The sequence below is a fragment of the Macaca mulatta genome, chromosome 7 (genome assembly GCF_049350105.2).
Source record: "Macaca mulatta isolate MMU2019108-1 chromosome 7, T2T-MMU8v2.0, whole genome shotgun sequence".
NCBI lineage: Eukaryota > Metazoa > Chordata > Mammalia > Primates > Cercopithecidae > Macaca > Macaca mulatta.
The window spans coordinates 150,500,973-150,521,575 of record NC_133412.1 but is presented as its reverse complement, the minus strand read 5'-3'; the positions used below and the strand labels follow the sequence as shown (position 1 = coordinate 150,521,575).

At 46.3% G+C, this 20,603-nt stretch overlaps 1 protein-coding gene across 8 annotated transcripts in view; it reads left to right on the top strand.

Moving 5' to 3' along the window:
- Positions 1 to 20,603, top strand: part of POMT2 (protein O-mannosyltransferase 2) — a 45,703-nt gene that overhangs the window by 10,751 nt on the left and 14,349 nt on the right. For all 8 annotated transcript variants that reach the window (XR_013395151.1, XR_001446352.3, XR_013395153.1 and 5 more), the window contains 7 exon segments: positions 4,730 to 4,834; positions 6,370 to 6,478; positions 8,228 to 8,336; positions 9,924 to 10,083; positions 11,610 to 11,716; positions 12,373 to 12,455; positions 15,206 to 15,315. Coding sequence is in view for 4 of the 8 variants with exons in the window: in NM_001260626.1 (NP_001247555.1) it covers positions 4,730 to 4,834; positions 6,370 to 6,478; positions 8,228 to 8,336; positions 9,924 to 10,083; positions 11,610 to 11,716; positions 12,373 to 12,455; positions 15,206 to 15,315 (783 nt within the window). In the remaining 4 variants the exon portion in view is untranslated.

Here is a 20,603-nt window from a genome sequence, read left to right as displayed (position 1 = left end):
AAATCTCTGAGAAAGCTCTCAGATTAGCTCTGGAATTCACGCAAGGCTTTCTTCCTAACTGGAGACTGAAATCTTGGGCACCAAGGGGACAGGAATTTTCCTGTGAGGAAGTGAGGAGGGATTTTGGAGCATATAGTACTTGGCGGATAAAGGTGGGAGCAGGAAAGCCAGGAGGAGGCAGGGATAGTAATCTTTTATCAAAGATCACAAAGATCACCTATGGTTGGGCTTAAGGAAGCATGAGAGCAAGGGCCCAACAGGGCGGAGGGGTGGAGAGGGAGGTAGAACAGGTAGCCTATTTCAAAACTGGCTCTGAGCCCAAGAAAAGTGTAGCAAGTATTATGCCTCTTCCTATCTCTTTTATACTATAACAACAATAACTATACTATAACAACAATAACAAGAACAATTAAAAACATTTATTCTGTTCTGGTCACCTTAGAGGCATTATCTCATGTAAGCCTCAGAACAACCTTATAAAGTAGGTATTGTTGCATCCCCATTACACAGATGGGGAACTGAAGGCAGATAAGTAGTTTGCCATAGGGAACCAAGCTAGGAAGTGGCAGAATCAAGATTCAGACTGGCGTAGAGCCTGCTCTCTTAATCGTGACACCACACTACCTCGCAAACTTGCTTTGGCTCTCTCCTCAGACTACATCTGTTACTACCATAGAATTAAGCAACAGACGTGTTGAGTATTTGCATGGAGCTCGCCTGGGAACGAGACTTCTGATGAAGTTTTTTCATAGGAAACCCAGCCCAGTGTTTCTGTGGGGACTGCTTATTCTTTTTTGGAGTTTTCCTGGTGCTCAGCGCACTGTGGACATGTGCACAGGACTGGCTGATTTGTTTAATTTACCTAAGCCTTAGGCCAGGCACGGTGGCTTACGCCTGTAATCCCAGCACTTTGGGAGGCTAAGATGGGCAGATCACCTGAGGTCAGGAGTTCGAGACCAGCCTGGCCAACAGGGTGAAACTCCATCCCTACTAAAAATACAAAAATTAGCTGGACATGGTGGTACACGTCTGTAGTCCCAGATGTTTGGGAGACTGAGGCAGGAAAACAGCTTGAACCTGGCAGGTGGAGGTTGCAGTGAACCAAGATCATGCCACTGCACTCAAGCCTGGGCGACTGAGCGAGACTCCATCTCAAAAAAAATAATAAAATAAAATAAAATAAAATAAAATAATAATATACCTAAGCCATGCCTTCCTCACATCTCCTTGCCCGTGTGAAGGGAGAAGTGTGAGGGTTCTCAGGCTGCCCTCAGGGAGTGCATCTGCACCCCTAATTTAATCTCGTGTTCTGTCTGGTTGAAAGAGAGTGATGAGCAAACTGGAAACCTGTGAAAGGGCACAGTAGCTTCTGCAGGTTCTGAGGCCAAGCCAGTCAAGGAATCAAAACCCCTCCAAGTGGCAAGCAGGAATTTTTTTCCTTCGCTACTGAGGCCGAGACCCGTTGCTTCACATTGGCCCCCAGCCCTGGGCATCTGGCAGCTCCAGTCCTACAGGAACTTAAAACATAAAAAAGCCTGCACATAGCAGAAAATGCAGTCAGCACAGAAGGAAGTACGAGGTCAGAAGCCTCCTTCAGAAGGTGTCAGAAGCCACCACATTTCTAGTCCACAGAGGTAACCACAGTCATCTTTGTCAATAGTTTCTTATATTTCTCTAACAATTTTTTATGCAAATAAAAGCGTGTATGTTTTTATATATGTACATATGAACAACACATTATATATACACACAATTCTTTTTAAAAACTCAAATGGGATAAGACTACAATTGTTCAGCAACTTGTGTTTGAAACATGATATATCTTCTTTCCACATTAGCATATGAAGATGTGCTTCATTCTTTTTAATGGTCGTGTGTCATTCTGTTATGTAGATGTGCCATAAGTATTTACGCCTCTTCAGTTGGTGGGCGGCATGTAGGTTATTTCCAGTTTTTAGCCATTACAAAAGATATTGCAGTGAACATCCTTGTACATATATCGTTGTATAGTTGTGAAGGTATATATGAAAAATTCCCAGCAGCCAAGCTAAAAAATCAAAGAATATACACATTTAAAATTGAGTTAGATATTGCTAAGTTTTCCCGCAAAGATGTTGTAATCATATATATTCCCACCAACAGTGTATGACAGTGTTTTCTTCCCCACATCATTGCCAGCACTGGTATGATCATACTTTAAAAACTTTGTTGGCCGGGTGCGGTGGCTCATGCATGTAGTCCCAACATGGGATTTGGGAGGCCGAGGCGGGTGGATCACCTGAGGTCAGGAGTTTTTGAGACCAGCCTAGCCAACATGGTAAAACCCCGTCTCTACTAAAAATACAAAAATTAGCCGGGCATGGTGGCAGGTGCCTGTAATCCCAGCTACTTGGGAGGCTGAGGCAGGAGAATCGCTTGAACCCGGGAGGCAGAGGTTGTGGTGAGCCGAGATCACGCCACTGTACTCCAGCCTGGGTGACAAGAGCGAGACTTTGTTTCAAAAAAAAAAAACTTTGCCAATTGGAGAGTAAAAAATGACATGTCACTGTTTTTATTTGCATGGCTGTATGAGTTAGGTTGAACATTTTTTCATATGTTTATTAGCCATTTGTATTTTGTTTTCTATGAATTTGCCATATTTTCTAGTAAGTTATTCATTTTTTTTCTGTTGATTTGAAAGAGTTGTTTAGTTAAGAAATTAACTTGGGGCCAGGCGCCTTGGCTTACGCCTGTAATCTCAGCACTTTGGGAGGCTGAGGTGGGTGGATGATAAGGTCAGGAGTTCAAGACCAGCCTGGCCCACATGGTGAAACACCGTCTCTACTAAAAATACAAAAATTAGCTGGGCATGTTGGTGGGTGCCTCTAATCCCAGCTACTCGGGAGGCTGAGGCAAGAGAATCACTTGAACCTGGGAGATGGAGGTTGCAGTGAGCCAAGATTGTGCCATTGCACTCCAGCCTGGACAACAAGAACGAAACTTCTATAAAAAATAAAAAAACAGCTGGGCGCGGTGGCTCATGCCTGTAAGCCCAGCACTTTGGGAGGCTGAGGTGGGTGGATCACCTGAGGTCAGGAGTTCAAGACTAGCCTGATCAACATGGTGGAACCACGTCTCTACTAAAAATACAAACAAAAAATTAGCTGGACATGGTGGCAAGTGCCTGTAATCCCAGCTACTCTGGAGGCTGAGGCAGGAGAATTGCTTGAACCAGGGAGGGAGAGGTTGCGGTGAGCTGAGATCGTGCCATTGCACTCCAGCCTGGGGGACAGAGCGAGACTCCATCTCAAAAAAAAAAAAAAAAAGAAAAAAAAGAAGAAATTAACTTGGAGCTACTTTGAACCGTAAGGGAACTGAGAGAGAACTGAATTTTGAGTGTCTGCTAAGTGGTTGGTGTAGTGTTAGGTGTTTACTTAATGGCATCACCTCTAATCCTCACGCCCCCGGGAGGAAGTTTTTATTACCTATAGCTCAGAGATATTAAGTATTGTCCGTGATCAAAGAGCTAGAATATAGGGCACTGAGGTCCAAACCATCTGTGCATTTCTTCACCCCAGACCAGCCAAGCAGTCTGGAAATGTATGGTCAGCACCAGGCAAGCTTGTCCTGCGAGATCCCAGGTGAGAAGAGGCATCCATTTGTTGCCACTTGGCAGCTTTAGTTCATCTAGGTATTTGGATGACCCTGTCCGGACCCTGGGGTCCCCGCCTTCCTTTTTAAAAGCAAGTCTTTGTTGTCTTTTTCGGCCAAACTTTGGCTTCTGTACCTTGACCTGGAGCTGTAGCATGGCTCTGTTTAGAACTACTTACAGAAAATAGTGGGTTAGTTAGTAGTCTAAATCCAAGTCCCACAAGTGTAGCTAAGAGAGACTTTCCCCACACAGCCAGTGTATTCCCTCCTGCAACCCAGCCCGCCAGAGCCCGGGGGGTCAGACTGGAGCAGCCTGGGGCTGTCCCAGATGGTTGGCATTTGCCAGCAGTTTTTATACTTCAGCTGCTTCTGATTACTTATGCGAAAAATAGAATTTTACAATGTTGATGGCCAAGGAAATATACAAAAGACACAGCCGATCTTGTCAAAGGTTTTGAAGGGTTCATGACTCACAGTCTCAATGTCTAGTTGATTTGTTCTGGTTTGGGAGGTACCAACGTTGCCCTCCTTTGGAATATTAGGAATGGGAGAAACCAGCCTCTGGTCTTTGGCAGTTTTTCTCTTCCCCTCTGGGCAAATGCATCTGTCTTTGCATTCCTCTTTCTGGTTTTCTTCCCTTGTCTTTATTCCTGGTATGTAGCTCCTTGGTCCCTTTTCTCCCTCACCGTGACTTGGAACCTCACTTTCCTTTCAAGAGGCCAGTTCCCCAGCCTCTGCCCATGACCCAAGAGCTGCCCTGTTTTATTTTACACTATCTGAAGGGAAGCGGAATAAGAGGGCCCCTTACTGACTCTGCCCTTCAAATCGTGGGGCTCTTTTTCCTTCCTAAGTGTTTAGGTTGTGCTGTTCCCAGAACTCAGCCATAATACAAGAGAGGTTTTGTTTCAAGCAGTGAGCTCTATAGACAAAAGATTCTTTGCTCTGTGGCAGCTGCAGGAGAAAATGTCGCATCGGCAACATTTTCTATGGACAGTTGTCAAGGGAACCCAAAGTCTGTGGGTGCAGCTGGAGGGAAGTTCAGAGAACAGAGGAATCTTCTAAAGGCTTCTCATCTTTTTGTTTGTCCTTCTCTCCTTAGATGCTGATAGGTCTTGCTGGCTACCTGAGTGGATATGATGGTACCTTTTTGTTCCAGAAGCCTGGGGATAAATATGAGCATCACAGCTACATGGGAATGAGAGGAGTAAGGCTTCCTGACTTGATATGGACTGACTGAACCCTGGGGCCACACTAAATCAGAAATGTTAATAGTTAACAGCCCTGGAGTGGTGGCAGGTGTAAATAAAGGGACTCTGGGTGGTGATGAGAGGGGAGGATGATCAGACCCTCCCTTGTGGTGTAGATAGTCAGAACTGAGGTGAGAAAGAAGGGAAGAGGAGGCCGCAGATAATACAGAGATGACATAGATAGGAGCAAGCACGCATTGTCACCTGCTGCCCTGCCCCGGTGTACTGTCAGACCTCAGATTGGAGAACAGCCTGGAACCCGGGCAGTCAGGAGTCTCCTGCAGCCCCAGTGGTGCCTCCATGCACTGGCACGCTGCCTGCTCCTCCCCTCACAGGCACAGCTGCTGGAGTGTTATCTCCATCTCGGAGCCTTTTCTGAAGATTTCAGCATGCCCACACCCTGTCACCATGTTCCTGTGTCTTTCCCAGTGACGGTTTCAGGCACACAGAATTTGCCAGCCTTATTTGAAGGGAGGCCAAATGTCTGCTCCAGTCCCTGTGTGTCCTAATTCACAGCACCAGCCTTGGTGGAACATGGCAGGGCCTTAACACCCAACTCTTTGGGAACCCCGAACGTGTGGCTGAATGAAGCCAGCAGAAGCTGACCTCCAGTGTGGACCTCTCAGAGACGTTTGCATTTACAAGCCCCTTTCCTTGAGGATTTCATAGCATTTTAAATAAATGACTGTGTGCTTATTTGGCCTCATGGTTAGATGATTTGCACGGCCATATTGTGGTATATTAAACAAGGAGTATGTCCTACCCTCAAGTTCATGTTCTTAAGTGATTCTGTGTCTTCCTAATAACTTTTGAACACCACGTGCCATATGTAATTGGATGTAACAACCAGACATAAGAATTTCCCATTATTCTGGCTTGTCTGTTTATTCTGATGGACAGGTAGGGGATGGAAGAGGGCTGGCAGCTTAAAAAAACAAAAAACCAAACAGGCATCCAGGTACTGAAGTATCAAGCAATCCCTTTTTCCAAAATCAAAATATGTACATTGTGTAGATTAAAGACTGGTTTCTGGTGTAAATGAAGAAAAGAACTAGGGGTTCCTTAAAATTCTCTGAAATACCTTCAGAGGGGTCTTTCTCAACTTGTACCTACAGTTGTGTAATAGAAGCTAATGGCTGTCAATTCCTATCTCTGTGTTAATAACACTCATTTTCTTCCCTTCTCTCTCTTCCTGGTGTGTAGCTACTTGGTTGCTTTTCTCCCTCTCTCCTACCCACACCTTCCTGGCTGAACTCTGCTGATTTCATGTCAGTGTACAAGTTGCTGCTTAATGGGAACATACATATTGCTTGATTTGGCTCTTCACTATTACAATACTCTTTTCTTAGTTATAGATATCCTAGGTGACTTTAGGTCACCAAAGTCATGCCTTCATCAGGTCCCCTGTCTTAAATGTTAGGTTGTACTGAGTCCAGTAGGTCCCTGACCTAGCTCAGCTTGTTACTTGACAGCTTCTCTATTTCTCCCACAGTTCTGTGCATTCCTTGGCTCCTGGCTGGTCCCCTTTGCCTACCTCACTGTACTGGATCTGTCTAAGTCCCTCTCGGCAGCATTGCTCACCGCTGCCCTCCTCACCTTTGGTAAGTTGTCTTAGCCATGCCATGGCTTTTGGGAAATGGACTGCCACTTGCCACTCTGTAAATGTAGCTGAAAATCAGTACGTTCAAGGGTCCTATCTGTGGGTCCAGTTCAATTAATTTTAGGATTGGGTAAAATGTACTACAAAGCTCATTCACTACTTGTATATCAATAGTTATATATATAACAAGCCTTTATATTTTTGGAGGGGAGAATCGGTATGAGTAATCCCAAGGAATAGATTTACCTCCACGTTATTCACAATTGAGTTTGGAATGGGTAATAAGATAGATTTGTGAGTATGTTTGTTTTTGAAGGAAGCTTATAATTCTAATTTTGCTTCTCTTAGGTTAATATTAGTTTGCATTCCTAAACTAGTTTCAACTAAATGTAAAGGTAAATGCAGAAATAGCTGGGTGGCAAGAGATAGCAAAATGGGAACTTGGATAATAATCCTCATGTGGATAAATGAGAGTTCGTCGTAGAAGTTGATCCTGTTGCTAGCTTTGTTCCTATGAAAATGAATTCATGACCTTGGGGAGCTTAACATTTAAAGAAATCTAGACCAATTTAAATTGGGTACTTTATGGGTTTGCTTTGACAGATATGTTGCTTCGTTTTGACAGATAGATTGCAAGATTATTGGCTTTCTCTATAGACGACTGGTGGCTTTTTCCTTGTATCTTGAATTTCCATCTTCAGTTATTCATTCATTTAGTCATTTATGCACTTTTCATTCAATAGTAATTTCTCAAGCACCTACCCTGCTCCCGGCCACTTTTCTCGGTCTCAGAGGGTACACCAATGAGGCACTCTGGTCTCATTGAGTTTACCCCATCATGGGCAGACAGTAAATAAACAAGTAAATGAATAAGTCTGTCATGTGATGTCCTAAGCCACAAGTGCAAGGTAGAAAATAAAGCAGGGTAAGGGATGGAATAATGGAGATCGTACTATTTTAGACAGGGTAGTCAGGAAAGAGCTTCTGAGAGGGGAGCTTTGAGCAGAGACCTGAGTGAGACAAAGGATCAAGCCCTGCAGAGATCTGAGGGAAGAGCATTCAGGCAGAGGGAAGTGCATGTACTGTAGTTCCGGTGCAGAGCTCTGTGGGTTCAAATCACAGTAAGAAGGCTGGCATGGCGAGGACAGAGTGAGTGAGGCAGAGGGTGCTGGGAGATGAGGTTGGATGGGTAGGGAGACCACACAGACTCTGGCAGTTGTCATGAGAACTTTTTACTTTGAGTGAGATTGGAAGACATTGGAGGGTTTAAGCAGGAGCATGACATAATCAGATTTAAGGATTTAAGTTAAAAAAGAAGATCATTCTGCCATCTGTCTGGAGAATCAACCACCAAGAGAGACTTCATGTAAAATGATAAGATTCTATCATAGGTATAGATAGTTTGTGGTTACATGAGCAGTGGCAGGACTCCCTTTTTGATGGTGGAAATGAGGAAGAGAACTCGTCTCAGGGCTGGTCTGAGTGAGTGAATGACATGATCTTCTCTTGGGTTGAGGGCCTAGAGGCAGTGTGAGATACTGCTTCTTGTCATTGGGCTTTGATGTCTCCCAGAGCTGTGGCCTTCCACCTCCCCGATGACTCAGTGTTGATGTTGACTCTAGTCCTGACTGTACAAGTGCTTACACTCAATTAACTGGCAAGAGGGACTGTTTCCTACTGCTGGGGTGTTTGGTTTTCAGGTGGCCCTTCTCTTACCTCGCCTTTTCACCAGGGAGCTCATGTTTTTCAGACACGGGATGCCTCACTCTGTCCCAGTACATCCTCCTTGACCCCATCCTGATGTTCTTCATCATGGCTGCCATGCTGAGCATGGTCAAGTACAACTCCTGCGCCAACAGGTCAGAAACTCTATCCCCGGGAGGGGAGGGTCGGAAGCTGTGGCAGCTCCAGAACTTCTGTAATGGCCAGGGCCAGGGCGGATGCCCAGAGACTTGTCTTGAAGCTGAGCTTGAGGCAAGCATACGTTTTGTTTGTTTGTTTTTTTAACTTAGATTGTCCATTTTAGATCATAAAAATAGATTTTAAGAAGTTTTCTACAGATGATTTTATTTTTGCCATATTCAAGACTGAGAAAATGTCAGTTGTCTTTTTCAAGCGTATTTTTATCATGTTTACAATGGAGTACAATTGGGTAGGGGTTTTGGGATGTTACGGAGGGATCCTAATGCTTTCCCCACCCGCCTCTCGTAACCAGTGCTGGTTAGGAGATGCCAGGACAGGCCTGTCCTTCACATACTCTGTCCTAGAAGGGAGGGCACCAGGGTAGACACTGCCTGGAAACTCTCTCCCTGCCCTCAGTGGTTGCATCCAGTCCTGACCTAATGATGGGAATAGCGTATATAAAGGTTGGTTTGAATGGCCCATACCAGCCAAGAGGATCCTTCCAGGTCCTGGTCAGTTCTAAAGCTGACCTGGACGGTCCAGTCTACTTCCAGAATAGTCTTTTCCAGATCATCCTTCTACTTCTGAGAAAGTAGAATAAGTCATTCATTCTATTCAAACCAAAAGAGTTGGCCCCTCCTAGGCTTTTCTGGACGTTAACTTGGCACAGCCAGGCTCATTAAGCTCCATTGTGCTAATCAAACCCGATCAGTGACTCTCAGCCCACTCTGGCTTTGGGTGTTCTGGTTATGCCACATCCACTTCCATCTACCATTTCTTGAGTATACATACTGTGTGCCAGGTACTATGCTAGGAGCTGGGTGTACAGAGCTCTGTTGGGCTTGGCTGTTAAGGAATATTCGCTCTGGCAGAGAAGGCAGCCAGAGAGCCAGAGAATCACAGTGTAGAGTACTAGGTGCTATACAAACAGCAAAATGGTCAGGAGCACTAACTTTGACCCAACTGCCTGGGTTAAAACTGTGCCCCACTGCCTGCTAGCTGTATTACTCCACCTCTTTGTCTCTTGATTTCCTCCTGTGCAAAAAGAGGACCTAGTGACATACGATCTGCTGTGGGCTATAGTGACGGCTAGAAGAATTAATGTATGTGTTATACTTGGAATGGTGCCTGACACATAGTAAGCACTCAGTAAATGCTGCCTTCGACAGGGGCAGAGGTGACACAAAGGAGAGGGCTGCCTGAGTCCAGGAGCACCTAAGGATTCTCCTTTCACTCCTGCGTGACCGGTCACTCGTGAAGAAGGAGCCCCCGCTTACCCTGAGCCCTGTACTTAGCCAGGAGCACTATGGACACTCTCCCCAGAAAAATACCCTGCGCGCTCAGACTGTGGTTTGCCTGCCGTTCCAGAGCTTTCACAGACCGCCTCCTCCCTGGAGCCACGCCATGGTCCCTTGAGGCTAAGAGCCCCCAAGACAGGGCACAGCACAGCCTCTCCAAGTCTGAGAACTGCCCTGTGCCCTGCTGCGCTTGCGTTTTCCTTTGGTTCCAGCTGCCAAATTGAACTCTGTCTTGTTGATTTTCAGGCCCTTCTCTGCCCCCTGGTGGTTCTGGCTCAGCCTGACTGGTGTTAGTCTTGCTGGTGCTTTAGGGGTCAAGTTTGTTGGCCTCTTTATCATCCTTCAAGTGGGGCTGAACACCATTGCAGACCTTTGGCACCTGTTCGGAGACCTCAGTCTTTCATTGGTGAGCACCCAAGCGTTTGCCGTGGAAATGTTTTTGCTCCCTGATGTTGCTGAGTAGGGCCAGTGGCCTTCTCTGTCTCTGCTGCAGGCGGCAGAGTGGCTGTGTTCTGGGTCCCAGGTGGGCTGGACGCCCAACCCTCCGCAGACAGCAGGGCATCAAGGAGTGGGCCTGGCTGAGGATTGGATAGGGTGCAAGGGAGAGGATGGATTAACATTCTTGGAAGTCTCCTTTTGCATTTGTTTTGTAATGTCTGCCTTTTTTTTTTTCTCTCTCTTTTTGAGATGGAGTTTTGCTCTGTTACCCAGACTGGAGTGCAGTGGCTGATCTCGGCTCACTGCAACCTCCGCCTCCTGGGCTCAAGTGATTCTCTTGCCTCAGCCTCCCAAGTAGCTGGGATTACAGGCACATGCCACCATGCCCAGCTAATTTTTGTAGTTTTAGTAGAGATGGGGTTCTACTGTGTTGGCCAGGTTGTTCTCAAACTCCTGACCTCAAGGGATCCACCCGCCTTGGCCTCCCAAAGTGCGGGGATTACACACGTGAGCCACCGAGCCTGGTCTGAACTCACAATTTTCATTTCCTGACCCACAGCCTCCATATTTGGAGGCCAGTAAGGGCCTTTATGGTTTATTATTTATTAAGGGCTGATTCTGTGCCAGGCACTATGTGAAATGCTTTACCTCCATTATCTCATTTACCCCTCATAATAGTCCTATGAGGTGGGGAGTTATTACCCTGATTTTCAAATGAAGAAATGAACACCTACAGAGGTAATGACTTCCCCAAGGCCATGGGGAGTGAGAGGTGTATCTAGGAGTCACACCCAGGTTAGGTTGGCCCCAGGCCATCACTCTGCTGTGGTGCTGCTCCATCACCTCCGAACCAACTCCTAACAAGTTTATTCACTTATTCATTCATTCATTCAGACAATATGTGAAGACCATCCACTGTGTGTGAGGCGCTGGAATACACAGATGAATACAATATAGTCCCCATCCTCTGGGGTCAATGGAGAGAGAGAAATAAGGAAGCAGGCAGTTACAGTCAGCCGGGCGTGCTGGGAGAGCACAGAAAAGGGCACTAGGCCAGTCCCAGGCAATCCAGGAAGGCCTCTGGGAGGAAGCTGGGAAGATAAGGAGCCATTAGCCATGTGATGGGTTGGGCTGGGACAGCAGAGGAAGCACTGGGAAAGTACAAGGAGGTCAGTGTCCCTGGAACATGGAGGAGACTGGTGAGCAGCTATGTTGCAGATGCAGGCAGTGCCTTGTCCTTGGCACAGTGACAGGCTAGGGTCTTGGGTGTAGAGCCTGGAGAAGTAGCAGAGGGCTGGCCCATGTTTATCTTGTGTAGTGCTTGGGTGGTGGGTGTTATAGAAAGGCTTAGGGTTTCCACATATTCTCCTCTCCTCTTGACCATTTTTTATGATTATGACTTACACATTAAAATCTATATATAATGCATGCATAGTGCATAAGGAATAATGAGGTCTCACGTGCCTGGCACCCCCCGCTGGCCTCTGTTTGCAGGTGACTGTGGGAAAACACCTGACTGCTCGTGTCCTGTGCCTCATAGTGCTGCCCCTGGCTCTCTACACAGCCACCTTTGCTGTTCACTTCATGGTGCTGAGTAAAAGGTACGGACAGAGCCTTTGCAGCGTCTTGCTTCTGGTTTTCCTTTTGCCCTTAAGCCTGTGAAGGGGCTGGGTGATGTTCTGGGTCTGTGGTTAAAATGATAGGAGAGGGACCCAGGGGCTTTTTCCTGTTTCTTTCCCGCTATATTCTATCCTTTTGGTATGCTAAGGGCTCAGAAAGGCAGCACCCTAACCTGAAGGAAGAAGCTATTTTCCTTATAGCCAAATTGTCCCTTATCTCTAAACAGAGTCCCCTGTACTTAGCAGGGATAGGCAACAATAAGATGCGCAGTAGGAGTGAGGGTAACAATAGCAATAACACCAGCAGCAACAGCTCCCACTTCATGAGTAGCTACTGAGAATTAGGAACTGTGTTCTGCATTTTGTGTACATTATCTCATTTAATCACAATCACTTGCGACTTCTCTGGGTTTCTTTAAATCTCTAGTTTATAAATGAGGAACTAAGGCTAAACAGGGTTATCTTGCCCAAGGTCACACAGCTAGTAAGTGGCTGAGTTGGGATTTGGACCCCAATTTCTCCAACTCCATCACCCACCTCTGTCCCATGATCTGATTCTAAGCTCTTCCCAGCGCTCCTGGGAAATCACATTTTCACTCCTTTAACTTGGCTCTGTTCTGCTCTTTCTCTTCCCACAGTGGCCCTGGTGACGGTTTCTTCAGTTCTGCCTTCCAGGCCCGGCTTTCAGGGAACAACCTGCACAATGCTTCCATCCCTGAATGTGAGTGTCTCTGGGCCTTTACAAAGGTAGATGGCAGAGGGGCTTCCTGGGAGTTGAATTGGAAAAGACGAATGTGATAGCTTGGGTTATTTTAGCCTGTGATGGCACGGTGGGAGAGAGACCCAGTTAGATCTAGTAAAAATACTCGAGAGTGAATCAGGACAGAGGAGAGGAAGACATCCTGAGCAGCGAGCTCTGTAACCCTAAAGAATGACTTCTCCTTTGTGGCTCTCCAAGCCAGCTCTGAGGGAAGGTCACTCAGAGAGAATCTGGTAACAGCACCAGGCCCTTCAGAGCCAGTTGTCAGTTTCCCGCACCGCTTTCTGAGTGTCGCGTCCATTCGCCTACGACAGATGGTAGTGGAGTGTGTACTCACCCTCCAGAGATGGAGCCTGGTGTAGGGGAGCTCCACACGGTGTGACTGGAGGCGTTAAGTACCTAAAGAGGGAGCACAGCTCTGGGGATTCACAGGCGTGAAGGAGCATGGCTGCTGGGTGGTTGAGGGCATCAGAGGCACATGATGTGGGTTGCCTTGGAGTCAGGCCCTGGAAGGATGTGTGGCTTTCAACAGATAGAGGAGAGGGCATCTCAGACAGGAGGGATGACATGATCAAAGCCGAGGACAGAGTAAAACTCAAGGCACAGGTTATATGCAGAAAACTACTGGAAGATAAATGTGAAAAGTTAGGTTGGGCCCAGACTATGAGGGTTTGAGGTGTCTGGATGAAGTATTTGACTTCCTTAAACAGGCCGTGGAGACCTAGTGGAGGTCTTTGAGCAGCCAGGAGGCCCGGAAGGCTGTGCTGTAGGGAGATGACATGGGTGGGAGAGTCGAGGCTGGCTGGGGAGGGGACAGGATTGCAGGCAGGAGAAGCCCTCTGGGAAACTATTGCAGGGACCTGAGCTGGACATGGTGGGGCAGTCACAGGGTAAGGCAGATGGGCGTATGTAAGGGAGATCTGGACATAGCAAGGGAGGAAGAAAGATGTCACTAAGGACTTGAGTGCAGGTGATTGCTTCCTGGAGGCAGAGACTACGTCTTACTCATTTTAGTCTTTCCAGGGCTTTGCACAGTGCCTAAAATACAGCAGACTCTCCCAGGCTGGGAAGAATGAGAAATAGGGAAGCAGGAGAAGAAGTTGGGTTGGAAGAGCAGATACTGAATTCCACACTAGAGGGCTTGACAATGAGCTGCTTGGGGAAATTGGTGCCATGGGGCCAGTGGGCTTTGGGGCTGATGCTTTCAAAGGAGGAATCAGCCAAGTAAAAGGGTAATTGATGCTGTAGCAGTAGCTGTGATTTGTAAGGAAACTGTAGAAAGAGGAAAAGAAGAGGGCTGAGGTCAGATCACTGGGGAATGCAAGCAGAGGAGGAATTAGGAGAGGAGGCTGCGGAGGGTCAGCCCTCGAGGGAGCGTGTGGTCGAGAAGCGGGAACAGAGAGCATTTCAAGAAATAAAGGTGGTCAGCCGTGTGTAGGGCTGCTGAGGTTGGCCTGCCTGAGAACTCAGAAGAACACAACTGTGGAGTTTAGCAAATTCCTGCTCATTATTTAAAGGCCTAGCTCAGCTGTCATCTCTTCGATCGAGTCGTCCTCTCTTTACTCCCCGGGAGAGAATTTGTCCTGTTCCGAGTTCCCACCACTCCCACTGTGTGACACATCGTCATGCCTTTGTGGGGCACTTGCCCACCGTCCTGTACTTGTCAGTGTGTGAAGCCTTGTAGACAGGGCTCTTCCAGGGCCACAGGCAGGCCTCCTCCACCTTTGGATCCACTGTGTAATCAATACATTCTTCTAGTCCACTGAATGAACCAAGAAAAACAGGAGCGGGTCATTCCAGCGGATTGGAAGAGGGGCAATATTAAGGAAAAGAGGCTTCTCAATAACTCAGGACCTATAGGAGGAGGGGATGCTCTTGGGAAGTGGTTTTCTGTGTTTTTTGTTTTTTATTTTTTATTCTTTATTTATTTATTTATTTATTTTGAGACAGAGTCTGGCTCTGTCGCCCGGGCTGGAGTGCAGTGGCCGGATCTCAGCTCACTGCAAGCTCCGCCTCCCGGGTTTACGCCATTCTCCTGCCTCAGCCTCCCGAGTAGCTGGGATTACAGGCGCCCGCCACCTCGCCCGGCTAGTTTTTTGTATTTTTTTTTAGTAGAGACGGGGTTTCACCGTGTTAGCCAGGATGGTCTCGATCTCCTGACCTCGTGATCCGCCCGTCTCGGCCTCCCAAAGTGCTAGGATTACAGGCTTGAGCCACCACGCCCGGCCTGTTTTTTGTTTTTTAATTCAGAGTAAAACAAAACACCATTGAACCATATGGTACTAGATTCAAAAGGCACAAAAGAATATAGAGTGAAAAAAACGGTTTGTCAAAATGTTGTATCTTGGAGAATGTTCCAGGCAAAGACAGAAAATGCTTCTTCCTTCTTTATTCCATTGAATCCATGTAGAGACCTTGAGAAGGACAAGTTGTTTTTCATCTTTTGCTGTTACACATGGTGCTTTGATAATGACAGTGTTAACACCAGCTGCTTCTGAAGTCCTCAGGAGGGAGGGGAGTAAGTGGGCCCTGTGGTGAACTCTGTCTTGAGTCGGCTCCGTGGGAGTGAGAAGGCAGCTGGGCTTCAGTCCGGGGCCCAGGGGAGTCTCGCAGAGGGTTAGTGAGCCCTGTGGCTTCCGAGGCTCCTCGCAGGCAGGGGCAGCCTCTAGCACTGTGGCAGCTCACCCCTCTGCTGTCTCTCTTCCTCCCAGACCTGGCCTATGGCTCTGTGATTACTGTGAAGAACCTCCGAATGGCCATTGGCTATCTGCACTCCCACAGGCACCTCTACCCCGAGGGCATTGGTGCCCGTCAGCAGCAGGTCAGTGAACCTTTTGTGCACTTGTGTGGCAGCAATGCTGTTCACCATAACAGTTCACTCTCTTGCCTCCTGTCCTTTGCTTATCCCATTCCTCCTGCTTGAAACATTCTTCCTAGCCCTGCACCCTTCTCTTTCTTCTGGCTAACCCCAGGCATCAGCATAGGTGATCTTCAGTGACCACCGTGTCCCACCTCTCTGTGGTACTGGGTGGGGTGCCCCTCTGATGAGAGGCTTGATGGCACCTTCCACATGCCTACGTGGTAAACCTTCTCATATTGAACTGCGCAGGCTTACTTCCTGCCGTCTCTTTGGTACTTGATTGCTCCTGGAAGGCTCAGTTGCCTAGCACAGTGCCTGCAATGGGATGGGTGATGAGTAAAGTGTGGTAGTTATGAACACAGACCTGGGAACCAGACTAGGTGATCTGGGTGTGAAGCCTGCTTTCATATAGAGTGTCACTTTGGACAAATTCATCTTCTTGTGCTTCAGTATCCTCTTCTCTTTTTTTTGAGACAGAGTTTCGCTCTGTCACCCAGGCTGGAGTGCGATGGCGCGATCTCGGCTTACTGCAAACTCCGCCTCCCGGGTTCACGCCATTCTTCTGCCTCAGCCTCCTGAGTAGCTGGGACTACAGGCGCCCGCCACCATGCCCGGCTAATTTTTTTGTATTTTTAGTAGAGATGGGGTTTCACTGTATTAGCCAGGGTGATCTTGATCTCCTGACCTTGTGATCTGCCTGCCTTGGCCTCCCAAAGTACTGGGATTACAGGCGTGAGCCACCGCACCCGGCCTGTATCCTCTTCTTTAAGTTGGGGAAAATAAGTAGTACCTCTCTCCATCATAGGGCAGTTGTGAGGATTAAATGAGATAACAATGTGAAGTGCTTATGAGAGATTAGCCATGTGAGTATCATCTGAATGAGTGAACAACGCTGTGAAGGAGTGTTCGTGTGGCTGCAGTGTATGGTGCCTGAGAGGGAGAAGCAGGATGCTGAAGAGGTTGGTGGAGCCATCCTGGGGAGAGGCCTGTGTTATAGTAGATTTGACTTTGCTCTGTAGACATTAGGGAGGCAATAAAAATTATTATGATTATGATTAGATCTCTAGTTTAGAAAGGTAACTTCAGTGGGAATGTGATAGCTCACAAGGAACCAGTTTGGAGGCAATAATTATGACAAAGGACAGTGAACAGAGGCAAAAAGCATGGAATCTTTACAAAAATTTGTACTTCGCAAAAAGTTGTGCCTCTCCAAGTGCTTTGTTTTTATTTCCCTTTTAGTTGCTAGAAAGTGACCCAGGGTGTAGTAGTTCGATTTCACGCTGCTGATAAAGACATACCTGAGACTGGGCAATTTACAAAAAAGAGGTCTAATTGGACTTACAGTTCCACGTGGCTAGGGAGGCCTCACAACCCTGGTGGAAGGCAAGGAGGAGCAAGTCACATCTTATGTGGATGGCGGCAGCCAAAGAGAGAGCTTGTGCAGAGAAAATCCTGTTTTTAAAACCATCAGATCTCTGGCCAGGTGCAGTGGCTTATGCCTGTAATCACAGCACTTTGGGAGGCTGAGGTGGGCAGATCACATTAGGTCAGGAGTTTGAGACCAGCCTGGCCAATATGGTGAAACCCCATCTCTCCTGAAAATACAAAAAAATTACCCGGGCTTGGTGGCACCCGCCAGTAATGCCAGCTACTCAGGAGACTGAGGCAGGAGAATCACTTGAACCGGGCAGGTGGAGGTTGCAGTGATCTGAGATTGCGCCACTGCATTCTAGCCCAGGTGAAAGAGTGAGACTGTGTCTCAAAAAAATAAAAAAAATAAAACCATCAGATCTTGTGAGATCCATTCACTACCACGAGAACAGCACAGAAAAGACCCGGCCTCATGATTCAGTCATCTCCCACCGGGTCCCTCCCACAACACGTGGGAATTATGGGAGCTACAAGATGAAAATTGGGTGGGGACATAGAGCCAAACCATATTACAGGGTATTGGGTTTTAGTGTCAGTTTCTTATCCTTAATTCTCCATTCATGTCTGACCCAGTGGTTTTCAGCCCTGGCTGCACTTAGAATCAACGGAGAGATTTTTAAAAATTCTGATGCCTAGGCTCCACTGCAGAGATGATGATTTCATTGATCTAGGATGAGGCCCATGCATTATGCATTTTTGGTTTGGTTTTAAGCTGTCCAGATGATTCTAAGTCATGTACCCCCAGGGCAGAGACAACTAGCTGTACTGTGTTCTCATGTGGTGATAAATTGCTGCAGGTGTCATGTAGAAGACACTACAGTTACAGACGTGGTGACCAGAACATCTACACTGTGCAAAGGGAGAGAAAGGCCAAACTCCGAAAGGCTCTGTTAAGCTAGTGTTACGTACTTAGAGCCCATGTGTGGAGGTGTGAGACGTGATGGTGGTATAGGGAAAGTGCATAGGACCAAGGGACAAAAGTGTCTGGCTTTGTCATTGACCAGATCACTTAGCCTTTCAGTCTGTTTCCTCATCTGTAAATTGAGGGGATTGGACTAAATAATTACCTCCAGTGGCCCTTCCTGCCCTGCAGTTTAATGTCTTGTTAACAGGTCTAGATCTCTATTTTAGAATGTTTTTAAAGCATAGCATTTATAAAATTGGAAAATATAGAAAAGTATGAAAAAGAAAACAAAAACGACATGTAATCCCAGAAGATTAAGTGTTTATCTAAATGTTTTAACGTGCAACATTCCACTATAATTGGATACCTGTGTTCTTAGGAAATCTCATGGTATAAAAATCTCCATTGTCAAAACAAACATTTCAATGGGAAAAGGGGCCATGGACTGTACTCATGATAAAGAAATAATTTTTCTTATAGGAATTTTAATCGTAATTGCTGTTGTAAAACAGACACACAAAGACTGCTCTGCTACCACACATCTACACATTGTAAAACAGACACTCAAACACTACTCTCCTACCACACATCTACACAGAGTACACACATGAGCATCATAGAACCTTAACTTCCTTGAGCAAATCCAGGCTGGATGGACGATATCGAACTTTTTCTCAGGAATGTAGAATTCATTTTAATTTCTTTATGAGCACCAAAACTTTTTAGCTTCTTGTGTATCCTTAATACCATTATCCCTAAGTTTTTTTTTTTTTTTCCCTGAGGAATGAAGCAAATACCACTCAAAAGAAGCAGCCATAATGCAGGCAAAATAATTTTTCCCCTCAATGCTAATTCTGAATCTCGTTGTAAGTACAGTCATGCATCGGGGGGATACCGTCTGAGAAATAGGTCATTAGGTGATTTGATCATTAGGTCAACATCCTAGTATGTACTTACACAAACCTAGGTGGTACAGCCTACCACACACTTAAGCTACGTGGTATAGCTAATTGCTCCTAGACTACAAACCTGTATAGCATGTTACTGTACTGAACACTGCAGGCAGTTGGAACACAGTGGAACACAATGGTAAGTATTTGTATTAACTTAAACATATCTAAACATGGAAATGGTGTAGTAAAAATATGGTATTATAATCTTATGGGACAACCATCATATATGCAGTTGGTTGTTGACCAAAATGTCTTTATGTGGCATATGACTATAAATTGGTCATATTTTGTCCAGTTGGGGTTATAAAAACTCATTTGTAAGAGTTCTCTACTTGTTTACATAATTGGCATAATTGGATGTATCTAGTCTCTATCCTGGGAGCATTTATTTAGCTGCCCTGGTTTGAATTCTGTCTCCCCAACTCATGAGCTGTGTGACCTTGAGCAAATTACTTAACGTCAGTTTCCTTGTAAGTAATGTGGGGATAACCGTACTACGGCATAGAGCTGTAATGATGGTTAAATGAGAGAAGACTTGCCCAGGCAGGAGCGGTGGCTCACGCCTGTAGTCCCAGCACTGTGGGAGGCCAAGGTGGGCAGATCTTGTACAAGGTCAGGAGATCGAGGCCATCCTGGCTAACACGGCAAAACCCCATCTCTACTAAAAAAAAAAAAAAAAAATCAGCCCAGCGCAGTGCCTCGTGCCTGTAATCCCAGCACTTTGGGAGGCCAAGGCGGGCAGATCACAAGGTCAGGAGATCGAGACCATCCTGGCTAACACGGTGAAACCCCGTCTCTACTAAAAGTACAAAAAATTAGCCAGGCGTGGTGGCAGGCGCCTGTAGTCCCAGCTACTCAGGAGGCTGAGGCAGGAGAATGACATGAACCCAGGAGGCAGAGCTTGCAGTGAGCCAAGATTGTGCCACTGTACTCCAGCCTGGGCAACAGGGCGAGACTCCATCTCAAAAAAAAAAAAAAGACTTGCCCAATGCTTAGAACAGTGCCTGGTAATAAATGGTAGCCATTTTCAGCATCAGCATTTCATGAGTCTTCTCCCATGTTGCTAAAAAAATGCTCTGAAACATTTTTTATGGCTGTATAATATTCTATCCCAGGACATACTATCATGTTAACTATTTTTCTGTTACTAGACAATCATACTGTTTCCAGATTTTTTGTATAAAATGTGAGTTAAATTCTAGGAGAGGATATCTGTGGAGCTTTTTAGTTTCATTTGGCCACATTATAGAAAATATAATAGCATGAATTTTTCATTTAGAAAGTTTGAGGCATGATCTTAATTACTTTTTTTTTTCTAGATGGAGTCTTGCTCTGTTGCCCAGGCTGTAGTGCAGTGGTGTGATCTTGGTTCACTGCAACCTCCACCTCCTGGGTTCAAGCGACCCTCTTGCCTTAACCTCCCGAGTAGTAGGGATTACAGGCATATACCACACCCAGCTAATTTTTGTATTTTTAGTGAAGACGGTGTTTTACCATGTTGGCCAGGCTGATCTCAAACTCCTGACCTCAGGTGATATGCCCACCCCGGCTTCTCAAAGTGCTGGGATTACAGGCATGAGCCACCACGCCCGGCTTTAATTACTTTGAAAATGCACTTAAATACTCATTTTGTTTTTGTGCTGAAGTCGATTATATAAGGCCTCATGGTTCCTCCCTCTAGAAGGCTGGATAGAACTTTTAGGACAAGATGCAGAAAGATACAAAGAGACAAAAAGGCTCTTGTGGGACAAGGCCTCTAAATGCAGAAAGAAGGAGAGAATTTCACTCACCAATGCTACATCTCAGCCCCATTGGGAAACATGACCCCTCAGGTTGGTGGCTAGGGATTCTGAAATTGGCTTAAGCAATGTTGGTTTGATGTTGATTGTTCTTGGCCAGCTGTGCTGATAGTGATGGTATTCTCCCTCCTGCCTCCTCTTCCCTCCGCTCCCACTCCCTAC